The sequence below is a fragment of the Egretta garzetta genome, unplaced genomic scaffold, assembly GCF_000687185.1.
Source record: "Egretta garzetta isolate BGI_Z169 unplaced genomic scaffold, ASM68718v1 scaffold447, whole genome shotgun sequence".
Classification (NCBI taxonomy): Eukaryota; Metazoa; Chordata; class Aves; order Pelecaniformes; family Ardeidae; genus Egretta; species Egretta garzetta.
This window is the reverse complement of record NW_009260397.1, coordinates 2,072,768-2,095,184: the sequence shown is the minus strand read 5'-3', so window position 1 is coordinate 2,095,184 and position 22,417 is coordinate 2,072,768. Positions and strand designations below refer to the sequence as shown.

The window sequence follows — 22,417 nt, the reverse complement described above, 5'->3', positions numbered from 1 at the left end:
CGGCCCCGCGGCTGGCCGTGGCACAGCTTGGTTTTGGCACTTGCTGTCTTGCTGCATTTCCATTGCCCGGTCTCCCCCCACGCGCCCCGTCCCCGCACAGACCCTGCTGCAGCAGCAGGGACTGGGCACAGGGGGACACCGGGGGGGACATATGGGGCAGCAGCAGCTCCTGTTGGGGAGCTCCGAGCCGCCCTTGCTGGGGTGCCGGAGCAGGGACCTTCCTCCCCCTGCAGATTAATTAATTTGGGTCAAATTGATGAGTTGGCAGCGTGCTGGGTGGGAGTCCCGCAGCCACTCAGTGGGGAATGTTCTCGGCCCTGGGGGCTGCTGCAGGATGGCCCCCCCATTTCCCTGCTCACATGTGGGCTGGAGGAACGTGGGTTTGGGGAAGAGGAGGAGCTGCTGCTCCTGCAGGACGAGATGCTCCCCCCCATCCTGCCCTGCTCAGGCCCTCGCGCTCCCCCCTGCCAGGGGTCCTTCCCTGCCAACCCCCAGGCTGGGATGAGGCATCTCTGGGCACCCCAAAACCTCAAGGTAGGGTCCAACCGGCACCTCCTTGTGCTGCTGGCTTGGCTGTGCAGTCCAGGAGAAAGTCAATTAAACTACTGAAAAAACACAAAGTTTAAAGTTAACGGTTGCTAACTTTGTAACTTGTACAAACAGGCAAATTATTGGACAATCTATAGCTTGAACTGTCCGGGGGAAATACCCATCTTTTGTACAACAACCTGTGCATAGCTGTTTTGAAGTGAGTTGTATGATAGCCAGGGCTATACAGAAAAACCACCAAGTGTAAATATTTCCGCAGCTTGCTCGGGGGGGGGTTTCTTCTACTAAAGTTGAAAGGGTTTGGTCACTGTTATTTTGCTTGGCGTGCTGACCAGCCAGCGGTGTGGGTAGCAGTGTCTGAACACTGCCTTACTGGTTAAATAATAAAAAAGCAAAGAAACAAACCCAAAAAAGAAAAAAAAAAAAAAAAAAGCTTATTTGGCAGCAAGATGTGGTGCTCTCCTGCCTGTGTGTGCGCGTCAGCCCAGGCAGGGTGAGCGGCTCGCGGGGCAGCCGGATGGGGAGCGGGACGGATCGCTGCGAGGGGGGGTGCAGGGCAGGCTGGGGACCCCTGCGCTGTCGGGGCACTGATGGCGGTGCCCATGGTGAAGTGGGCTGGGGGCGGGGGGAAGGGGCAGTGGCAGCAGTGCCCCAAGGTGCGCAGCTCGCTTGCCCCAGGGCTGGCTGATAGAGCCCTGGCATCGCTGCCGGGCTGGGCCCCGCGGTGGGGTCTGCACCCCTTCCCTCAATGCCCCAAACAAGCGATGCCTGCATCTCCGCCAGCATCGAGCAGGGGTGATGCTGGAGGACACCTTGGCGGCGGCGCTCTGACCAGAGGCCAAGGAAAACATTGTTCAGCTGTGATTGAATTTAAAAATTGAATTTAAATTGAGTTTTAAAAAAATAATTAAAAAAATAGATATACTGGTAATGGATAATCCCTCACAAGCCCTGTAGGAAATTACTGTGGAGGCTAATTAGCTGCTACTGAATTAACAATCAAAACAGAAGCCCTGGTACCTATTTACAGGTCTGTATTGCTTTACCTCTGATATCCATCCCATGGGCGCAGTTGACTTTGGTCGGGGCCAGGAGCCATCAGTCCCCAGGTCCCCCTCCCACATCCGCACCTGCGGGACCGATGCCCCGGGGCTCGGGAGCTCTCGCCGCTGCCGCAGGGCGTGCGCGCGGTGGTGTTTTACAGGGCAAGCGATGAATGAGAGGATGGCGAGCCGAGGGGTATGGCTCTGTGTGAGGACAGATTGGATGGCTCTAAGGAATTTAATCCATCAAAGGGCTATTAGTTGGTTTTGCACTTGGGGGGGGGGCCTTCTGCTGCCTTTCCTGGGGCTCACAAACAGATTTGACACAAAAGAGGTTTTCCTGAGAGCAGCAATGAGCGTTTCTGCCAGGGTGCACCCGTACCTGCTGCCAGCTCAGCATTTCGGGCAGTCATTGCGATCTGAGCTGCTGCAAGTCCTGGGGATGTCCAAAAGGCTCCCATCTCTGTGCTGGTGAAGGATCTCCCTGGCTCCTTTGTATCGCCCGAACACCATCCGAAATCTCTCCAGGTACGTACCCACACTGACCAAATCTCCCGTCTCCACATGCTCCTCCAGCGACCGGCTCCCGTGGCGATGCACTGGGAGGATACCTGCTGGCTCTTTGAGATCAGCCTAATGATCTCTGGGAGCAGAGACTGTGTTGAAGTCCTTCTTGGAAAGGCTTTCGCCACTCTGAAAGCAATTGGAATAAGTTAATAAATAGTACAAACAGAAGCCGCGCTGTTCACCTTCTCGCATCAGGGTTTAAACGCTGACGAGGGCTGACAGTGGTACCCTGATCAATAATTCACCCTGATGCCAAGAAACAGAAGGTGGGAAAACTCTAAATTCAAGGCCAGCGCTTAACAGTTTAATGACGGAAAACTTGAGGGCTACTCAAAAAGCTCTTGCATAAGGAGATGAAAATGAAACAGGACAAAAGCAGACGGCTCCAGAAACCAGCAGTGAAGAGAAATGTCAGAAGTGCAGAGTCACTCTGGCAGACGGGGAGTTTTTGGAGGGGAGAGGGAAGACAAAAGATTGTCCCTGATGCCTTTGCCCTGGGCAGAGGCCACGAGAAGGCACAGGAGCATTGCAGCCTTCTGGTGGTGAACTGGTATTTAGTTAGGATTATGGGGATTTGTAAATTTTTTTTAAAGAATTAAGGCAAGAAGAAGACTTTTTAGCTAGGCCAGGCTGAGTTAGAAGAACAGGGAGGAAAGGGCCGTGAGACCGAGGTTGTCCTTGCTGCACGAGCCAGGATGCTGCCCTGGGCACAGCACCCCCCTGCAGGCTGTGTGTGCCCTGTAGGTGACGGGGAGGGGAAGGGACGTAGCTGTCGTACCCAGCGATGAGCAAGGTGAGAGTAAAAAAAATAAGGGTGCAAAACACACCAGAATACAGAACACGTGTGCTGGCAGCACCCAGCCCTGTGCCCTCCCCGGAAAGGCAGCCTGCAGACCCTGCGCGCAGGGGGGCTTCGACGGAGCGGGTCAGGGCTGCCTCTGGGCAGCAGAGCAGGCAGGGGCTCCTGGGCTCCTCAGAGCAGGAAGGAGTTTGTGCTCTCCTGACAACTGCAATCCAAACAGTCGTTCATCGGTTCTTGTGAATTGGAGTTCCATACGCTCTGATAACGATGCGGAGGGCTAAAGAGCTGATCTTGGCAAGAGATGAGACGTTTCAGGCTGGTGAGTAACTTGGAAAGAAAATAGTGTGGCTTTTGATGGGATGCCTGGATCTTATCAGTGTTGGGACACTGAAGGGCACTGGGGAGGGGGCAGGGGTGTTTTGGCTGGCTGAGCCCTACCCGGCCTGTGTGCCTGCCTGGGAAGAGGAGGGGTCGTAAGAAACTTGGGAATGAGTGTCACTGGGTGTGTGTGCATGGCTAACAGCTGAATTAATTGTCGGGTTTATTTAGCCTCTCATTTTTGGCCTCCTGTAATTACTAAAATGAGTATTTGTCAGGATTCCAGGCAGCAGAGCGGTAATAAATCACTCGCCACCGGCGGGAGGTTGGAGCAGTTGTGTCTGAGCAAGCTGAGATGGGTCTTGGCTTTAGTGACGTGCAAGTGCTGTCAGAGGAGCTGGTGGGCTGGTGCACGAGCAAAAAGGCAAACAAAAACCACCCCAAAAACAGCTTTGCGGAAATGCTCCTGAAATAAAATCTCTGGATGCGTGGTCCCCCAGCCTGGAGCGGGGGTTGTCTCAGCCGTTGTGAGAAGGAATCACTTAACGGGGGTGCGGGGAAAGCCCCAGCAGCCCCCCGGGTGTGGGATGCTGCTGGACCCTGTGGGTCCTTACCATGGTGGCACCAGGGTGTCTAAAAATGCTGCTGTGAAATGCGCGGGGGGCGGGGGGGGGGCACCTGCCTGCATGCCCTGGGCTGAAAACCTGCAGAAGCCGGGTTGAACAGCAAAATCCTTGTGCTGCAAACGTGCCGCTTTCCGGAGCGGTGCCCTAGGGCCAGTCAGGCTTCCCGAGGCTCTGCTCTCCAGGCCTCGCTGGTGCCGTGGGCTCATCCCTGCCGGCACAGCAGTGGTGCTGTGCCAGGGTGTGTGTGGGGTGTCCGGATCCCACCTGAGGAGGCGCCAGGCTCATTTCAGCTGCAGACTGAGCAACCCTGGTGTAATCACCGGCAGGTCAGACATTCCTCTTGTTGGCCGTTGTAAATGAAGAACAGGGAGAGATAACAGCCCAGAGACCCATTCTGCCACCTGCATTGCAGAAAGCAGAGCACCGGGCACCCATCGTTTCAAGTCTGTATTTTTGAAGAGGCCAGTGTGTTTCCCTTCTTTGGGACTAATCCGAATGTCTCTCGCTGTAAATGCACGTAACCCAGTGAAGCGCAGGGTGTTAGGAATGGTGGTAAACTCCATCTGGAGAGCTCTCTGCTTTGAAGCTGGGTGCTGTTCTAAACTCTGCAGGGTACTGTCGCTTAGAAAAAGCAGCAGTTGTCAGCGAAGATTGATCTTGGTCCAGAAATTTTTGCTGCCCCCCTCCTTCTTTTCATATTTATTACTAATTTGCAATTTCTTTGATGACTGGATGCATGTTCAGCTTAGAGAAAACCCTGTTGCAGTATTTGCCCATGTGATGCCAGGGGATAGAAAACACCGACGGCACTAGCTGCAAGGTCCAGCCACGGAAACGATGGCATATTTTGAGTTGTCATTATTTATTGCCACAGTAGCCCCCAGTGCTCCTGAGCAGAGGCTGAGGAAATCCATGGAGGATGCAGAAGTCCTGGGGGAGTTGGTCTGAGGTCTCACCCACAGGCGTGAAGCCCTGGTCAAGCCAGCCAAAATCAATTGCTCCACACGTTGCAGGTCAGTATTTGCAGAAAACACTGTGTCTGCAAGAGAGGGGCATCTTCGTGGGCTGCTGGGGGCTCCCATCCTGCCTCCAGTGGCACAGGGGGAAGATAAGATTTCATGACGAGCAAACCATACAGAAGGTTGCTCTTGAAGATACTACAGCCTCATTCAACATGTTTTTTGCTCAGGGCAGCTGGCAGCAGCACAATGGGCCCTGAATCAGCTCTGGTGAGATGCGGGCTCTGATGGGCTTTGGAATTCTCTGAGTTGGGTGTTGGTTTGCAAAAGGCCGGAGTGTAGATACACAATCCTGATCTGGCTCTGCCCAAGATCCAGGAGTATTTTTTGCTGCTGTTTCATCCTGAGCCTTTTCCAGAAAGCAAAGCAGCTGCCAGAGGTCAGACACAAAGAGCCTGGGCGGTGCGTGCCTGAAGATGGGTGCCAGGTCTGGATCTGCATTCCAGTTGGACCAAAGCGGAGCTTTTGCCCATGGGGATGTTAATCCTGGGCCTTGGCTTTGAGCCATCTCCAGCTCTTGTGGTTTTGGAACCAAAAAGGAGCACCATTCTGTTCAAGGGAAGAACAAATCCTTATACCCCATCTCTATACCCTGATGAGAAATCACAATCAGTTCAAGCATTGCTGGCTCCCCATCTAACGTCACCCTGCTGGACCCATTTTTAAGCTACCAGGATAAATTCAGTCCCTGTGGGCTGCCGGAGCATCCTGCTCCCCTTCAGACCAGCAACAGCCCCTGAGCTGGAGCTGCTGCCTCCGTCCACTGGTGAAAGAGAAACCAAGCAGCAGAGGTTGGAAACCACATAGCAGAGGTTGCTCTTAGGTCTCTCTGTGGGGGAGGGCAGCTTTTTTATTAGGTCCAGATGTTGCTTTCTGCCCTGGGCCATGCTGGGAAGTAAAGCAAAGCGTGTTAATATTGGCTGGAAGAGCCTCATTGGAATCAGGCTCAAAGGAAGCGGGGTTTCTCCTGTGCCCCCATTTCCCAGGGGACATGGTCCAGCATGGGAGGCAGAGGCACGGGTGAGGGGTCACCCTGCTGCTGAGCAGCCCCTCTTCCCTTTGCTCTCCAAAATCTCCTAACAGTGAGTATGGCTCTACCCAGCCACCCGCCTCTCCAGGGCTCTTGGGTCCCTGCTGTCCCCCAGCTGGTGGCTGCTGTCCCCAAACTGATGGGCACCCATAGGGAGAGTCGTCCCCATCGCTCAGCTGAGGGGTCTCTTTGGGACTGATTTTCTCCTGGATTTCGTACTGAGATGTGGAGATGGAGGGCTCTATGTGAGGGGCAAGGCTGTTTTCCAGATGTTCTTTTTCACCATTAGGCAGTGTTTAAAAATATATGTGATTTCCTAAAATGCAGAGCTGAGCACTTTGCAGCCTGCTCCTCTGGGCTGCAGCACAGCGTCATGCGGCCGGCTAACAGAGCTGGGCTCCAATGGGTCCCCATGGTCCGGTGCCAAGCCTGGAGGGCTTCAAAACATGTGGCTCATTAAGAGTGCGCTTCAGCTATGGCAGGGGCTCGCACAGAGTGCTGGTGCTGCCAAAACATTTACAAGTTCCAGAGGACTCGGAAAGGGCCCAAGCTGCAAAGTTCAAGGGCAGACCTGGAGGCAGAGCAGCGCTGTGGCTAGCAAAGTACCCCAAGTGCTGCTCTGCCATTCCCTGCTCTGCTCCACCTTCACTTCACCTTGGTAGCAGACTTAGGCTAGAGCTGTAAGGATGCTCAGCTCCTCTCCTGGATGCTGGTTATGGATCTGTGGTGCTGTGGGTGCTATCTCCTCTGGTTCATTCATCTTCCAGGGTAAAGCCTGTGCTCAACCAGCCAAGGATGTGCCAAGAGGCCTGAGCTGCTGCCAGCCCATAATGCCTCACTGGAAGCTGGACCTGAAGCTAAAAGCCCAGCTCTGCACCTCCAAGGTCAACCTCCTTGGCCATGACAGGTCAGTAGCTCCATAACACGACGTGCATCATCAGCCAGCCAGCCACAGGCACTGGGGATGCCTGTGCTTAAAACCATCCCCAGCCCTGGGCAGCCGAGCCACGTTCTTCAGCAGCTAAAATGAATGTCCTGGAAGTGCAGGCGCTAAGAAAAAAAAAAAAAAAAACATCGGAAGCACAGGAAAAACCCATCTGCGAGTGGAAGAGGTCAAAGAAGAATACAAAGGCTTTTATTTCCTGAGGCATTTGTCAGCAAGACAAATGCATTTTTTTTTTTTTTAAATTAGCTGCGTTTTCCTAGCTGGCCTCCCACGCAAACGCCAAGTGGACTTTCACTAGCATAAAGCAGGGTGTTGGCTTGCGTCCTTTGTAATCCTACGCCCAAGGACTCAGACGAGGAATCGGTTGGATCACTGTTTATTATCAGTAAGTGGGGCATATTTAAAGGAAATGGGTAGATTTCAACACTACATCTATAACTAGTTTATTGCTGGCGCGTTCCTCTCTTGCACTTATTATTTATGTTGAAAACGATAAATGAGGGATTGATGGTTCTAACTGGCTCATGAATAATCAGGTTATTTCACTGTAAGCCCCAGGGGAAGGGTAATGTTTCTACAGTCCTCCGTCAAAGAGAATGCAGTTTGCACTTGTGTCTGTATGTGTAAGCGTTGCTCATCCCTCCACTGCCTTGCACTGGTGTGTTTTTGCACCCTCCCTCTGCGAGCATGCGTATCCCCACGCACTCCTGCGGCACAGCCCAGTGCCGATGCAGGTTTCCCAGCCCGTGCAGCCCCTTGGCATCACCACCCACAGCCACACACCGGGTGTTCGGGAGCAGTTTGCTCTCCGGTGCAGGAGATGGTGGGTGGCTCAGTGGCCTCAGCAAGCCGGGTGCTCTAGGGAGGCGCACAGAGGGCCCGCCTGCAGCAGGCAGCTTGGAAGAAGCCCTGATCCCATTTGTATTTCAAGGAGCTGCAAATAGCTGCTGGTCTCAGGATTTGCTTGAGAGACAGGAAGAGCACTGGGGAGATGATTTGAATGGTTATGTATATAGAAGTGTCTCATCACCAGGCTCAGAACGGGCTCAGGAAGGGAATCTGGAGGTGGTTAGCTGGAGAGGAGGATATTTTTATGCTAGAAATGTGCTGTCCGCCTGTTTGCAGGGTAGGAAGGATACAATGAGAATCAAAGGCTTGGCAGGATGAGCATTTTCATCCCCATAGATGTGAACTCCCTGTCTGTCTTAGACTCCAACGCATGGAAATCTTTAGATCCAATATCATTATTAGAAGCAGAAAATAGAGCTCATAAAACTCCTTCCTTACACCCCAAAAAAGCAATTCCAGGACCCTCTATCCTACTTGCGAACAAGCCATTCCTGCATTAATTTCCCCACTGTGGCAGGGCACATTGCCAGGGGAAGGGGACTCAGTGCTTCGGCAGAAGCCGTGCAGCCCTGGGGCAGGTCCTTACTCCTCTCCTGTGTAACCAGACCAAGGGATTTAGAAACAAGGCAGGAGAGCCAGGGATGGCTACCATAGTGGCAAATCCACACGGCCAAGCCACGTTCCTTCTGGGCCATGAGGTAACCACAGAGGCTGTGTCTGCAGTGGGAATCGCTCCTCCAGGCAACGGGCTGAAAAAATCAGTGCTAGATACACTTCTTGCCATGGCTGGGCAGACACTGCTGAGAGCAGGCAGGAGTGCCAGCCAGGGAAGCCACCGTCCCACCACCAGACCAAGCATCCAGAGGCCCATGCAGCCACCCTGGGTTCTCAGCTGATGAAGCTAAGGTGCCCCAGAGGCACTGAACCTGCATCATGGGACAGGAGTAGGTCGCAGAGCTGCATCTACAGCATCTCAGGTGGGTTCAGTCATCCTGGGATGGCTGCTCTGGGACGTAGTTGTGGAGCCACAGGGTTAGCTGCTCTGGGGACAGAGGGATCTTGAGGCATATCTGCTGTGACAGGCTCCCGTCCCAAGTCTGCTCCCCACAGAGATGGTCTAAGGACAGTTCAGCACCCTGTGCCAGATGAGATGCAGTTTGTGCAGGTGGCCTTGATACACATCAGTCCAGGTATGCTGCTGGTGGTTCCTTCACATGGGCATGGACGTGTGACATTTTTGAGGACAATACAACTTCCCTGCTGTTTGGCATTGCCTAGGTCTTCTGAAGATGCTTCTGCAAGTCCAGGCTGTGACGTTTCTATCTGCTGAGCATAAGGAGCAGAGACCAAGCCCCAGGTCTTGCACATGGTAGTTTCAAGCTGATGGCTTGGCAGCAAGGGGCAGTTTTTACTGCTCCAGTACCAGGTAAGGTTCTTTCTCTGGCAAATCCCTCTGTTGTTTGTTGGCTGTACATAGCTGTGGAATGAAATCTGTTAAAGGCATCTGTTGTTCCCTTACAGCTCTGCTTTGTTGAGTAGAATGGGGATCCCGGCATGTGGGGTTTTATTATTATTTAATTTGTAGCTGCCCATTATCAGCAACTTCTTTTAGGTGAGGCCTTTGGCATTTTACACTCAGCATTCTTGCTGTCTGTAAAACCAGCCTAAAATCTTTCCTTCTGTTCATAAAGGTGTCTAGTCTAAATTCAAAGTCCATCCATTATAACTTCAGCACCTTGTAATCCCTCGGAGATATGTGCAATTACTCTCTGAAATATCCCAGGAGCAAAGCTAATACCAAGCATCATCTGCTTAAATTTACAACATCCAAATGGCACAGTAAAAGCCACTAGCTTAGGGGTTAGCTCATCTGGGCGCACTTGCCAAAACACATATCCTGCATCTAATACTGCTTTTGCTGCTGAGGATTTAGCTGCCACCTCAGGAATCTTCATTGGACGGCATTCACACTTTATGGTTTTATTTAAATAACAGGAGTGGATGCACATGTCCTTCAGCTGGCGTTTGGGTTTCAACCATCAAACTCGCCCAGCCCATATATCCCCTGCCTTCACCACACTGCTGCATTTCCTCAGGTGCTTGAGCACGAGGGGGTCTCCCATCCTTCATCCTAGGATCAGTTCAGCCGTGATTTGTGTCAAAAAGCTTGGCATGAGGACAGGGGCCCTTCCCGTGCACCTGAAGCAAGCCTCTTGCATAACATGGCTTTCCTTCTCCTTTCCATTCCTTTAACAGCCAGTCTCGTCCAAGCCTATTGACTTCATCCCTATAAATCCAATATGATTTTTCCATAAGGATTAGTGTCAGATTCTCCCTGCAGACATCTTAGGTCTTGGAAGACAGCTGAGAGCTCTACTAATAGCTGGCTGGCGAGCCTGAGGCATTTATAGCAATGGCTTTAAAACGCACTTCATGGTTAGACAGGGTTTTAGCCCTGATGCAACACATCTGCCTTCACGATTTGGATAGCTAGGACGTAGCAGGGGTTCTGATACTGTACTAGGATGTGGATACCTGGATGTAAAATAAGCTTTATGTCGGTTCTTCCTGCCCTTCAAGGCCATGGAAAAACTGGGAGAGGAACTACCTACATTGAACACCAGGGCTTCATAGCTGGGTAGAACAAGATCAAGCAGGGAAAGGGAAATTTAGGGTGAAGATACGGTAAAACTGCCTCTGTAGGAAGAGTGAGGTTTGTGCCCTTTGCTTGATTTATCTCAGCTTCCCCTGGGCATACGTGACAGAGTGCGTTTTACATGTGTGAAACCACAGCCTCCTGACCATGGGGAGCAGGGCTGAATCCCACGGGCAAGGGAGGGAGACACCAAAAACATTCCCTGTGGATGGGAAACGGGCATTAGGGACCAAGTAAATGGATAAGGAAGAGGAAGGAAACTCCGGATACATCAGCATGACAGTTTGAGCATTTTATTACGATATATAAATTTTGTCTTCTTAAATTACTCTCTATGAGTTGAACAGGAAGGGATTATTGTGGAGGGGGGAATATACAAAAATAAAAGGATATCGTGAAAGGATATCACCACATATACAACAGTAAAGTACTTTACAAGCACTTAGAGAATCAGACTTACAAAAATAAAAATATGACACATCCTTATGCATTTCCACCAGTAATATGCTCTTTTCTTCCTTCTCTAACCTTCAAACACCTTTCAGCCCCATCTCCAGGTCACAATTCACATGGTAGGATACTTTGCTCATTTTGATGGCCATCACAGTATCTGAAAAGGAATTAGTGCCTCCCAAGACTTAAAAAATAAAATGGTTATCAGAGAGCTTTTAGGGGAGGTGTTCAGAACGGATCAATTTGTGAGCAATGGGGTGATCCTCAGGGAGCAGAGTTTATCTGTCAGTAGAAATGTGAGTATCCCCCAAGACCCATCACTCCCTGTAAAGCGTTCCTCCATCCCCACACAGGGACAGCTCTGTCCATCTATGCGTGACCCAGAATCCCCCACAAGCCTGGGGAGCGCTGACGCTCACAGCCTCCAGTGGGACTGAGTGACTGTGACAGAGGATGGACCTGATTTTGTTTCAGCTCTAAAGAAGTCAAGGATGCTCTTCCTTGCAGGAAAACAGGCAGGTTAAAACTACGATGGCTAACTATCCTAGCTCACAGTGTCCACACACAGAACCATTCGCCTCTTGATCTGATTCACACAGCCTTTAGTCCTCAATTTGCTCTACAAAGTCGTTTGCTCATTAGCCTTCTAGTGACCTTTCCCATTTTTTTTAATACACACTCAACATAAATAGAAAATAGCATTCACTTCTCTGACCAGCAGCTCACTCAAACACCGCTATCAACACCCAAACCTCATTTCATCATTCCCAGAAAGTATGCACCTAGGGTGCGAATCTGTCTGTATTTCACATTGAGAAAAGTAGAGCTGGCTTAGGAAAAAAAAAAAGGAAAAGAAAAAAAAATAGACAAAAGAAGCGCTAAACTGTTTTGGTCGAAGTTGTTCTCTGCGTTTTGTGCAAAGTACTCCCCAGATTGTGAAAGGTCAATATTTGGTCAGGGTTCCCTCTTTCTGGCCCCAAATGCAATGACAGCAATGCAGGCAGACCAGACACACGCATGCTCTGTTGCATTCAGGGGCAAAATCACAGGAATGAAGGGGATGAAGGGCAAACCCCGCACCATCGAGATAGATAGTGACTTTCCATACTGGAAAAAACCAGCCTTCCCCTCCCCAAAACAGATGCCTTCTGAGAAAGTTTCTGATCTCAAAAATAAATATTGATGGAAAATAATTCCTGAAGGCAGAGTCTGACTCTGCCCATCAGGCTTACAGGACTGCGGGCAACAGGCACAGTAAGATCCTGGGGAGAAATTGTGCAGTCACAGTCCCAGCTGCCCAAGGAAACTCACCTTTCTAAGCAGCATTTCCATGGTCTAAATTTATCATTTGTATCTTTGAGAAAATATACATGAACAAAGATCTGTTGGTTGAGATGAATAATGCTCCATTTAAAAGAAAAACAGCTCTCCAGTGGGACTAATAATTCCTTTTAGATGTACAAACATACTACAGGTAAGGCAATTCTTGGCTGCTGGGAGCGACTCTTAATTGGCAGCACATAAACACAAAATTCAGTTTCTGGTGTTTAAGCAAAAGAAAAAAAATTCATTGCTTTTTGCAGGATGAACTTTGGCTCTTCCACCACCACCTAACCCAGACACGGGACAGGAGCAATAGGGACAGAGGGTGAGCAGGCAGGGTGGGACCTGCACCCACATGAGAGTGAAGACCTGACCCTCTGTGGGTTTTTTTCTTGTGCTCAGTAAAAAGAAAGTCCCTTTCCAATGCCAGCTTTCACCAAGAAGAAAAGCAGCTTGTGATGGACTCATGGGAGACATCATGTAAGAAGGTATTTTTCAAGAATTGCTACAGATCTCAGGCACTTGGCAATGTCACAGCTTGGATGTGGTCCAGGGTGGTCACCCACCATGGCCTGTCCATGGCTATACAGCTCAAAGCGTGTTCAGCAGCCGAGAAACCCAAGCTTCCAGCTGACTTTTTTTTCTTGACATGGCAAAACCAGAAAAGCTGCTTAAGCTCAATGGAGCAGGAGCATGTTAGGTCTTTTCTGGTCTATTTGCAGAGAAAACAAAGCATGAAGCCTCAAAGAGGCCTGGCCTGGACATGTGGGGACCCTACAGTGCCAAGGATGCAGCCCTCCATTGCACCTTCCCTGGGATCACATTGGCCTACAAGACTTTTGCCTTAGCAGCCCCTGTCCTTGTGTGGTCAAAAACCAGGCTGTGGTTCAGGTCTCTCCACTGGATTTGTATTTGCACACTGGTTTTCTGGCTTTTTTTAAATTCTTTTTCCCAACATTTAGGAAGCAGAACAGTGGACAAAGTGGGCAGAAGCCTGCACCTGGCCATGATAGAAGAGATTTTTTGGGGAAAACCTGTCCTGCTCGAAGACCAGCATCATCAAAACCTGCAGCTTTGTGCTTGGAGCAGGGGAATAATCCAACTGTTAACAGGAGAAAAGCCTAATGTATGGTTAGAATAGGGAGTTTCTGGCATCCCTTTGGCTTGGAGGTCAGCCTGTCTCTGTGCTCGCCCAGTGAAGGTGCCTGCAATCTGATCTGTCATCATGCAGAGATCTCCTGGGTATGAGTACCAGCCCTGCTTTTGAACCTGGATTACACCTGCTTAGCTTGGAAACCTACCCCCTTCACTCCAGACTCTCACAGGTGCATGGAAAGAGCCCTCCAGAGCCTTCAAGATGTACTCGGGAAGGCAGATGAGCATTTCCGCTGGTCACAGCACTTGGCGAAACAGGGTAGGCCTCAAGATGAGCTAGCAAGTAAGTGCATCACCAACTTGCATTGCACTGGGACCACATTCATCCTAGCTTCAGCTGCCCAGCTGTCTAAGCTAACTCCGCAGCACTCATGTTTGCCGGAGCTCTGGGAAGGAGGGTTGCTTCAGGCATAATAATCCCTTTGGAGACAGATGTTGCTTTTCCAGGCTTTGATGCTGACAGTCAGTGACAGCAAAATCTGACCAATAACAAACATAATCCTCATTTCGGTGCTGCTGAAAAGAATTCAACAGTAGGTGGAAGCCTTGGAAATCCTTTGAGAGATTTCTCCCTACCAAGCCCTAACTCCCAAATAGAGAGGCAGAGTTCATCACTGCCATAGCACACATCTTTCAGTACTAATGACGCTTCAGCTGTCAGGATTTAAGTTTGTATATAAAGACTTTATATTTACCTCTGGCGGAAAAATTGTGCTTCATTTTAAACAAGAGAACTCTGTTTCATAAAGGTCACAGTTCTGGTCACATCCACCAATTGCCTTTTGAAGCTGATGGGAAAAAGTATCTTTATGAGTCACTATTTAATTTTTTTTCAAGTTTTTCAGATTTTTTTAAATCTCTCTGGGTTTGTGCGTCAACTGTTCTGAGCAATCGGCTACCTCTTCCTGATATTGTTAATAGGTCTTCTGATTTGGCTGCTCAGTTGTGTTCTGAAATGACTTGATCAGGCCTGCAGCAAGTCAGGAACAAAATGGAAAGTTTGGAAGAGGGAAAGCTGGAAATTAATTTCCGGAGCTGTGTGGTTATTTTCTAAGCCTGGACTCTTCTGAGCAGCACGCAAAAATTCTTGGTAAGATTTTTGGAGACAATTCCATGCCATTTTCAAAGGTTATATGTTTACAGGAATCCAGGCTCTTGCAGATTTCAACAAGCTACCAAAGTGAAGAGAAACTGGGAGATGTGATTCATGAGTGGGGAATGGTTTACCTTAGGATGGCTGTAGTGACTCCTGCTCTCTCAGTGTTTCTTGATCCTTTTGCAGAGACAGCTCAGCTGTTTGTGAAGTACCTGTTGAATTCCTACAGCCTGGCGGAGTAAGGAAAAACTGGATGGCATTGGGCTCTTCAGTACTTCAAGCTCTACGCTGAGAAAGTTTGGCTGCTCCTCCACAGTCAGCAAAGCTGTCCATGCCACAGGTATGGAAAGTATTGAGAGGGTGAGCAACCTTGCTCATGAGTTAACCCTGCACTGGCTTCTTTGAAGCTAGCTAGCATCTTTCCGTATTACACTCCCCTCTGCAATACAGCCACACCCTGAAACTCAAAAGGGTTGCAAGTGTGTAAAGATCCCTGTAAATTGGGTGCTTGAGACAACAAACAGCACGGCATGCTTGGACTGACAGTACTTTTGAAAAAGGGCACTGGGCTTCTAAATCACTTGGACACTTTTAGAAAATAGCCCTTCAGCTATTCAGTTTCCTCAGTCTCCCTTGCATTCTCTTGGCTGGGCTCACAGAAGAGGTAGCCATGCGTCGGGGTAGGCCTTTCTCCCATCTCCCACTTGTGCTGTGCCTTGCTATAGTATGTAAACATCTGGCTGCTAGCAAGAGCACCAAGCGCCTGTTTTCTTCCTCTCTTTCTTGGTGACAGTCCCCACTCCTCCCAGTAAGTTAGGCCTGAGGTTACAGCAGTGGTGTAATATTGCAGCTATCTCCCAGATGAGTTGTTGGAGCAAGATGTGATGCATTGATAAAAATAACCACCTCCTCTGCATTTAAACTCTGAGACACCTGGCTTGATGTTTGCTGGGCAGGCTGGACACTGACTCTGCAGCTGGTCTTCCCTTTTCAGAGATCAGAATAGCTCTGAAGGTTACAGTGAGTCTCACCTATGTGCTAGACGAGACCTACAGAGCTCATAAGGCAGCACTCTGCTATGGCTAATAGGGTCCTTTGTCATCTTGATTTCATCTAAACAAAAGGCAAAAATAGATATGCTTAGAAAAAAAGAAAAATAAAATCCAATCCAGATCATGAATGTCAGGAACGTTGCAAAATACAAGCCAGCCTTTCACTGATCAAAACCATTCCGTGCCCTGCAAGCCTCCTCCCAGCCAGTTCAGCCTCACCCAAGACGATGTATTCTCCAGCCATTAATATTCAGTCGCCATCAGTGAAGGCCCAGCCAGAGACCCAGCAAAGGCCACAGCCTCCTTGAGGTCACAAGGTTGCCAGCGGCAGAGCGGATCAGAGGGTCTCGCTGTAGATGACGCACGGACTGGTTTCCTCGCAGAGTTCCAGCTGCACGCTGGAAGCAAACCAGCGCTTGGCACAACCCAAGCTGTAGTTGAGGGTGGTCCGGTAAGTGTTCTTGGCACGCTTAGGAAAAATGATGGTCGTGCTCTGAAACCTCAGTGGCTTCTGGCGGGGCTCAAAGATCAGCTGGGACTTGTAGTTCCGCCAGGTGCAATTGGGAGCAGCAATGACTGTCTCGCTGTAGGTGGTGACAGTGGGGATGGGGCCGTAGAAGATGTCATCCCGGTAATGCTTCTCAGAGTCGTACTTCACCTCAGAATTGCACCTACAGAGGACAGCAAGGTATCAGAAACACAGCCCAGGCAACAAAGGAGAGAAGACAGGCAGGATCCTTCTCTAACCCTTTGGAGCTGGGAACTTTTATGACCTCTTACAGCACTGGAACAGATGCAAGCCCTACAACCCAAAGTGGAGGGCCAAGAGGACTCTGTCCTGCTGGTGCACCTTGGGGGAACCCCACCTTGCTGTGAAGCTGTCCCAGCACTTCTGCAGTGCATGTCCACAGAGGACCAAGCCTGCCTGGTCATGCCAGGGCAGAAAGGACCCTGTTGCACAGGCTCCAAGCAGCCTGCTTCTTCCTCTGGTTTCCTTCATGAGCCCTACTGGGACTTCAGCTCAATCCTGAGAGCTACACTGGAAGCAAACACCCTGTTAGCAAAGAACATCAAGAAGTGGTGAAATCCCTCAGCTGGGGTAGGTCAGAGGCTGAGGAATGGACATTCATTCATGGACTGAAATCTCAGGAAAATTCTTGATCCAGCCTTTTCCCAAGCACTTTTAATAAGTACAGCCATGCAGCATCAACTTGAAATGCTGTGGGCCCCTGGGAACACAGGTCCTCTGATCACTGACTCACGGTAGGTCTCACCACGCTCCCTAATGCTCGTGCTAGGCTTGGGGGGTGTCACTGCCCCAGTGACCAGGCTGAATAGATGCTGCTGGTGGGCTATGGGCATGGGATATCCCACTGGGATCAGGGGGAACCTACTTCCCAACACAGCATGTCTGCTGCTGCTTTCACAGGCCCTGTTGTCCATGCAAGCTCTGGCTTGGCAGGAAAATAATGCCATAAATAAGGTTTTCATAGACGGCAGAAGCATGGTGTAACGGACACTTGTTGAGCTGTCAAGGCTATGTGTTTGTCTTTTTTCTTCTTGATACTGTCTTGCTATCAGAGCACAAAGAGACACGCAAGCTATCCAAAATCGAGTGCTGGGAGATGAGGAGTGAGATTGCTTGTTGGGGCCTACAGAAAATCCAGGCAATGGTCAAATAGCAGGTGGAGCAAAGAGATGCTGTGGGCTATAGCTGTCCAATATCCAAGCCATCAGTCTCCAAGGAAGTGGCCATGTTAACAGTCATCAGATGAAGAACCCACAAAATGTGGGATGTCACTGCTCTGCCTGTTTTCTGCAGGCCGCCAGAAGGGATGTATGGACACCAAGTCATGTAAAGGGCTTTTCCTATAATCCCTGGCCATGGGGAGCAACAGGACTTTCAGTTGTTTTCCCTGCTCCCCAAATGTTCCTCTGGCAATCAGCAGCCAAGGAATGTGCAGCTCCACGTAAAAAAGATTAAAAGCTGGGTGTGCGCTTGTCATTACCTCCACCCAGAGGGGGGGTTGACTGATTGTGCACTGCATGTAATCTGAGCTGCTGTAATGTATTTTGCACAGCTAGGGTGTAAGCAAGTCATTCAGCACACATAAAACAAGACTCCGATGTAATCACCATAAAAACATGCCTGCTGGCAGTTCCTCAGCAAGCAGAGATTTACTGGGGTACATTTCCAGAGAGACGTTCACATAGGTTGAGGGGGGTGGGAATTGGGTTTACAGTCCTCCCACCATCCCTGCCCCAAGCTGTGTGTAACTGCTCCATGCTGTTTGCAGAGTACATTCCACACCAGCAGAAGAAGAGCAGAGACCAACATTTATCCATTGGCCGCAGCACCAGCCCTACAGGAGGTCAGAACACCTCCATCACTGGCTTGAGGGACCATCTCCTCATGAGGAGGAGCTCATTCTGTCTCTGTGGGCTGGTCAAATGTTGGTTTCTCTGCTGCAAGGGCTAACAAAAATAGATGCCAATTATAAGGGTGTTGCTGCTTCTGAGAATGCAAGTCAGCAGGGAACAGGATGAAGACCATCAGGTTACTTAGTGGAGGCCATCAAGCCTACAGATGGTAATGGTTTTCTCTCATATCCTTGGATTTGAGCTTGGAAGGAAAGTTCTCTTCTCTTACAACCTCCCTCCAGTTCTTGCCTCCTCCCCTCCGCTGCTGTCAGTCTTTTTAATTCAGGCATTACTCTCCCACCTGGCCCTCCCTTCCCATCAGAATAACCATGACTCTGATTTGTAAATGCACTTTAATTTTTTTGCAGAAGGAAAACCACCAGGAAAAAGACAGAAACCTTCATCTACCCACGTGATCCCTTCTGTACCTGATTTCCTGCACGGGCTCAGGGCTGACCTCAATGCTTTCTCCAAAAAACACAGGGTACATTCGAGGCCTCATCTCTGGCATGGACGGCTTCAGGAGCAGGTAAGGCATCTGTGGCAAAGAAGAGCAAAGCAAGTGTTGGGACACAACAGATGAAGCTGGCATAATGTGCTGTGTCTGGCAGCTGAGTAGCCAGCAGCAGCACATTCAGCACTGGCAGGACACACCAGTGCCTCCAACCTTGCCGAACTGCATCTCCTCAGAGTCCCATGGGAGACACTGCAGGTGACAGGCTCAATGAGACCAAGTGACTGTGGCAGCATCAGGACCAACTTTGTTTCACGCAAGCTAAGCTCACCTTGCTTGCACTCTCAGCATCATTCAGCTCCCCCTCGCAGTCCCCAGTCCCTGTCTTTTCCAGGTTTGTAGCAGGGCCCCAGTTTAGTGGAGAGTTCATCACACCAAGGCAGGCACTGTTCTCCATGCTCAAAGGGGAGGACCGCTGTCAAGTTACCAAAAAACAGCCTTAAGGTGGTTGGCAGAGAACACGACCGTTAAATCCCATCCTTGCACAGACAAGCCCTGTACAGGCCTTGCACTTAAGATGCCTTGACTTTCTGATCTGCCACCTGTGGCTCTATCAATTTACGGGCTGACTTCCAGCTTCCAGGGCTGGTGCGACAGGGTGGGCTGCCCTCCACTCCCAACACCACCCTCTCCACCTTCCTCTGCCCAGCACATCACCAGGTAAGTGACTGCCCAGACTACCCCATGCTGCAGTATCTGTTCACTGAAATGTAGCCCTTCTTTTCCTCATCCTTTCTTGTTTCTCATAGGAATTGCAATTGTTTGGGCATTGTTTTGGGGTCTTACAAAGACTCAAAGTGCACCAGCCTGGAGAAGTGCTTTAAGTCCGATGTAACACAGACATCAGGCCTCAGTCTGCTGACTTAAAGGATGTAGATTTACTTAACTGAGATGTGTATGTATATTTATATATATATGTATATGCATATATACATATATGTTGAAAATAATGTATCCCTTGTGACAATCCAGCGGGGAGGAGTGGTAGACTTGCTGTTGCTGAAGTCTCCATGCCAAAAACGGCTGTCACGCTCGAAGGGATGTTCTAGCTAACCATGCACAACTGCGTGTGGGGTGAGACACTGGGGTACCTTGTGGCCTCTGCAATGCAGGAAACCAGTTTCAAGCCAGGACTTTTTAATTAATAGAGCTGCTCCAATTCGTGACACCAAAACCTGGATTTTTAAGACTAATTACACCCTGAAGTTACTCTGACAAATTGTCACAGTCTGGCCTAGGCTGCTCTGCCCGCCACAAAAATGAATAATCCCACTTCTCTATACTGGAGCACCCTTAAACATCAGTTCCCACATATAGGGATCCTGTGCCTGGTGTCTGAACCAAGCCCAGCAGCTAATTAAGCTTAATACTGCCCTCCCGGAAAAATGTCATTGTGGGTTTTGGTCCCTGACACCACTTTTCTGTCAGCAGTGATTTAAGACACAGGATCTCTTGAAAGAAGATGGCTGGCAGCCTCTGTGCAGGGTTGAAAAGTCTCTAGATGTCTGAAAAGCCCATGGAGTTTTTCCACTTTCCACCACGTACAGCCTGTATGTGCTCAATCACAGCCATATTTCATCAGTACCTGGTCACTAAGATCATCTCAGGGCTCACAGAATCCACTGATGGTAGCTGAGGATACAGCTCCTGTACTGGCTTGCTCTTCCCATGCCCCTCCTTTCCACCTTCCCCAGCATCTTCTGGTTAGGTGGTACAGGACAGAACACTGGAGCTGTGCTCCGGTTCCTACCAGCAGTGCTGAGCAAGAGATACCACAGCTTCGCTCTGCCCTATATGCCACACAGGTCCCCAAATGCTCAGCCAGGTCATCCCCCAGCTGGTGTTAACTGGCAAAGCTCTGTTGAGTCCACTCAACAGCATCAGCTGACACTAGCTGAGGTCTGAATTTTCTCTGGTGGCTTGGGCTTTCCGCCTTAGGCTAAGGCAAAAAATGTCATTGCTTCATCTGAATTCACCAAGCCCTTCAATCCTGTGTCCCAAAGCCACAAAGCTGTTTACTCTTTCCATACTGAAATAACCCTGCACTTTACTACTGTGTTAAACTGTGAAGTAAAATGTCCAACCCCTCTTTTTGATTGAATATTTCTGTTCCATTGTCAAAAAAGGACAGTATTTGCATAGGTATGGGGGGAAAAAAGAAAAAGAAAATGTCCACCCTCACTACCAAACACTGGCCAAAAGGCAAAGTTCATTCCTGGATTGCTTTCAACACTCTTGACAGGGAAGGTCAAGGGCAGCCTTTCTGCTCATAAATAAAGCTCTCTGCTTCTGAAATGTGAATTGTTTAGATCAGACAAGTCTTAGTTCACAAGGGTGCAGATCTCCAGCTTTTAACAGTCTGCACATGGCCAAAACTCTTCTCTAAAGACATCTTGTGCGTAAGGAGAGGTTCAGTTGGGTGCAGGAGCCAACACCATGGGCACATGCATTGATGGGCTCTGCAAAGAGCAGGCAGGCTGGCCTTTTGGGGTTCACCCACAAAGAGATGCAGGTTGCTTTAACTGGTGAAGGAAGAAGGGCTGGGGATACGCCTCCCTCCTTCAGGAAATTTTTTTCTTTCTCTTTGTACTCCCGTGGCCATACCTGGCACTGGCAAAACTCCAGCTGCGAACCTGCCTTCTTTTTACACTGTGCCCACTTAAGGAGAGGTCTTGTCCAAAGGCCCCAAACTGGTCTCTGCTTGCAGATGAGGTTAGAAAATTATCATCTCTCCTCCTTCTTTTGAAAACCTCAGCTCAGCAAATGTTGAAAGCTCAGCAAATGTTGTTTCAAACTTCCCAGATGAAACACTGAATTTGGACAGGGCAGAAGGTGGACTTTGTCCTGCAACATGAAGAGCAGACCTAAAGGTATGAATACCTTTTACTGGAAAATATTTCAATGTCCTATTTTTTACCATGAACTTAAGCAGCTTCATACTCTCAGCACAAAACAGTGCTGACTTATAAGTGGTCTGGACTTTTATATCCCATCCTGAAGACAACACTGCTGACCAGGGTGCAGGTTTGCAACAGACTCTGACGGGAAGGCCCCTGGCCCTTGAACTACTGCTGCCTCCTCCAGCACTACCCAGACTTTTTTCAGAGGGCATCCACCCGAGTCCATGCCCAGCCCCATCCTCCTTCATGTGATCCGACAGACTGAGAAAACGCATCTGGAGTGCTCCGAACAGCCTGCTCTCTTCCATGCCCTGCCTTTGGGTGGCCTTTGCGATGCTCACCTTGGCTGGAGAGGGGCAGTAGTTCTCTTTGAGTGTAACCAGCAATTTGGTGGTTTGCTGTTTCCCGTAACTGGTAAAGTAAGTCACAGCCACCAAAGACAGTTTCATACAGTGGTACCAATCCTCCAAAAAGTGGAGAGGCGGAACAGAACTGGGAAGGTTCTTCTATCCCAGCTTCTAAACAGATGTTTTCAGGCCATGCTGCCAAAACTGACTGCAAACTTAGATAACCAGAAAAAAAGGTTGGTAGGCACTGGTCTGAGCTGCATAGGCATCCCAATGTTGAGGATGCTGTGAGTTTAGCCCATGGGAGTATCTTCTTTACTTCTACTGGCCAGGGACAAGTGAAGATTGGGTAAAATGGAACAGTTGTGAATTAAGCTTTTCAGATCCAGACTAGCTTGCTAGAATGCCAAGTAACAAACTCTGATGGATGGTAACCATGAGTTTCTTTGCTAGATGGGCGCAGGAGAAATCTGGATCTCTAACAGTTCCGCAGAGGGCATCTGTAAAGTGCCGTTCCAAAGAAGCAGTTTTAAAGAATCCATTTCATTGCTTCATGGCAAACAAACCTTCATACTTTTTGCTACCATACGCTGACACTCAGCGTGCTCTAAACATCCCTAGAGGCAAGGATGCAGGAGGCGAGGTCCTCCCTGTGTGGCTTAGCAGGAACGTTGCTGGGACACCTGGCCCCCAGCATTTGTACGGGAACAGGCTTCACAGCCCGCTGTGTGCCGGGGGTGCTGCTCAGTCA

At 49.7% G+C, this 22,417-nt stretch overlaps 1 protein-coding gene across 1 annotated transcript; it reads right to left on the bottom strand.

Annotated features, from left to right (window-relative positions):
- Window positions 1–15,821: 15,821 nt before the first annotated feature.
- Window positions 15,822–18,443, bottom strand: RFLNA (refilin A). Its single transcript, XM_009643135.1, has 2 exons — window positions 18,334–18,443; window positions 15,822–16,155 (listed from the first exon to the last, which is right to left on the bottom strand). Exons 1-2 carry the CDS (start codon window positions 18,441–18,443, stop codon window positions 15,822–15,824), a joined length of 444 nt encoding a protein of 147 aa, XP_009641430.1.
- Between the last annotated feature and the right edge of the window lie 3,974 nt (window positions 18,444–22,417).

Coding starts and splice junctions, on each gene's coding strand:
- RFLNA (XM_009643135.1), bottom strand. CDS start 18,443: ATGCCTTACCTGCTCCTGAAGCCGTCCATGCCAGAGATGAGGCCTCGA. Junction 16,156..18,333: donor GAGCCCGTGCAGGAAATCAG/GTACAGAAGGGA, acceptor TGTCCTCTGTAG/GTGCAATTCTGAGGTGAAGT.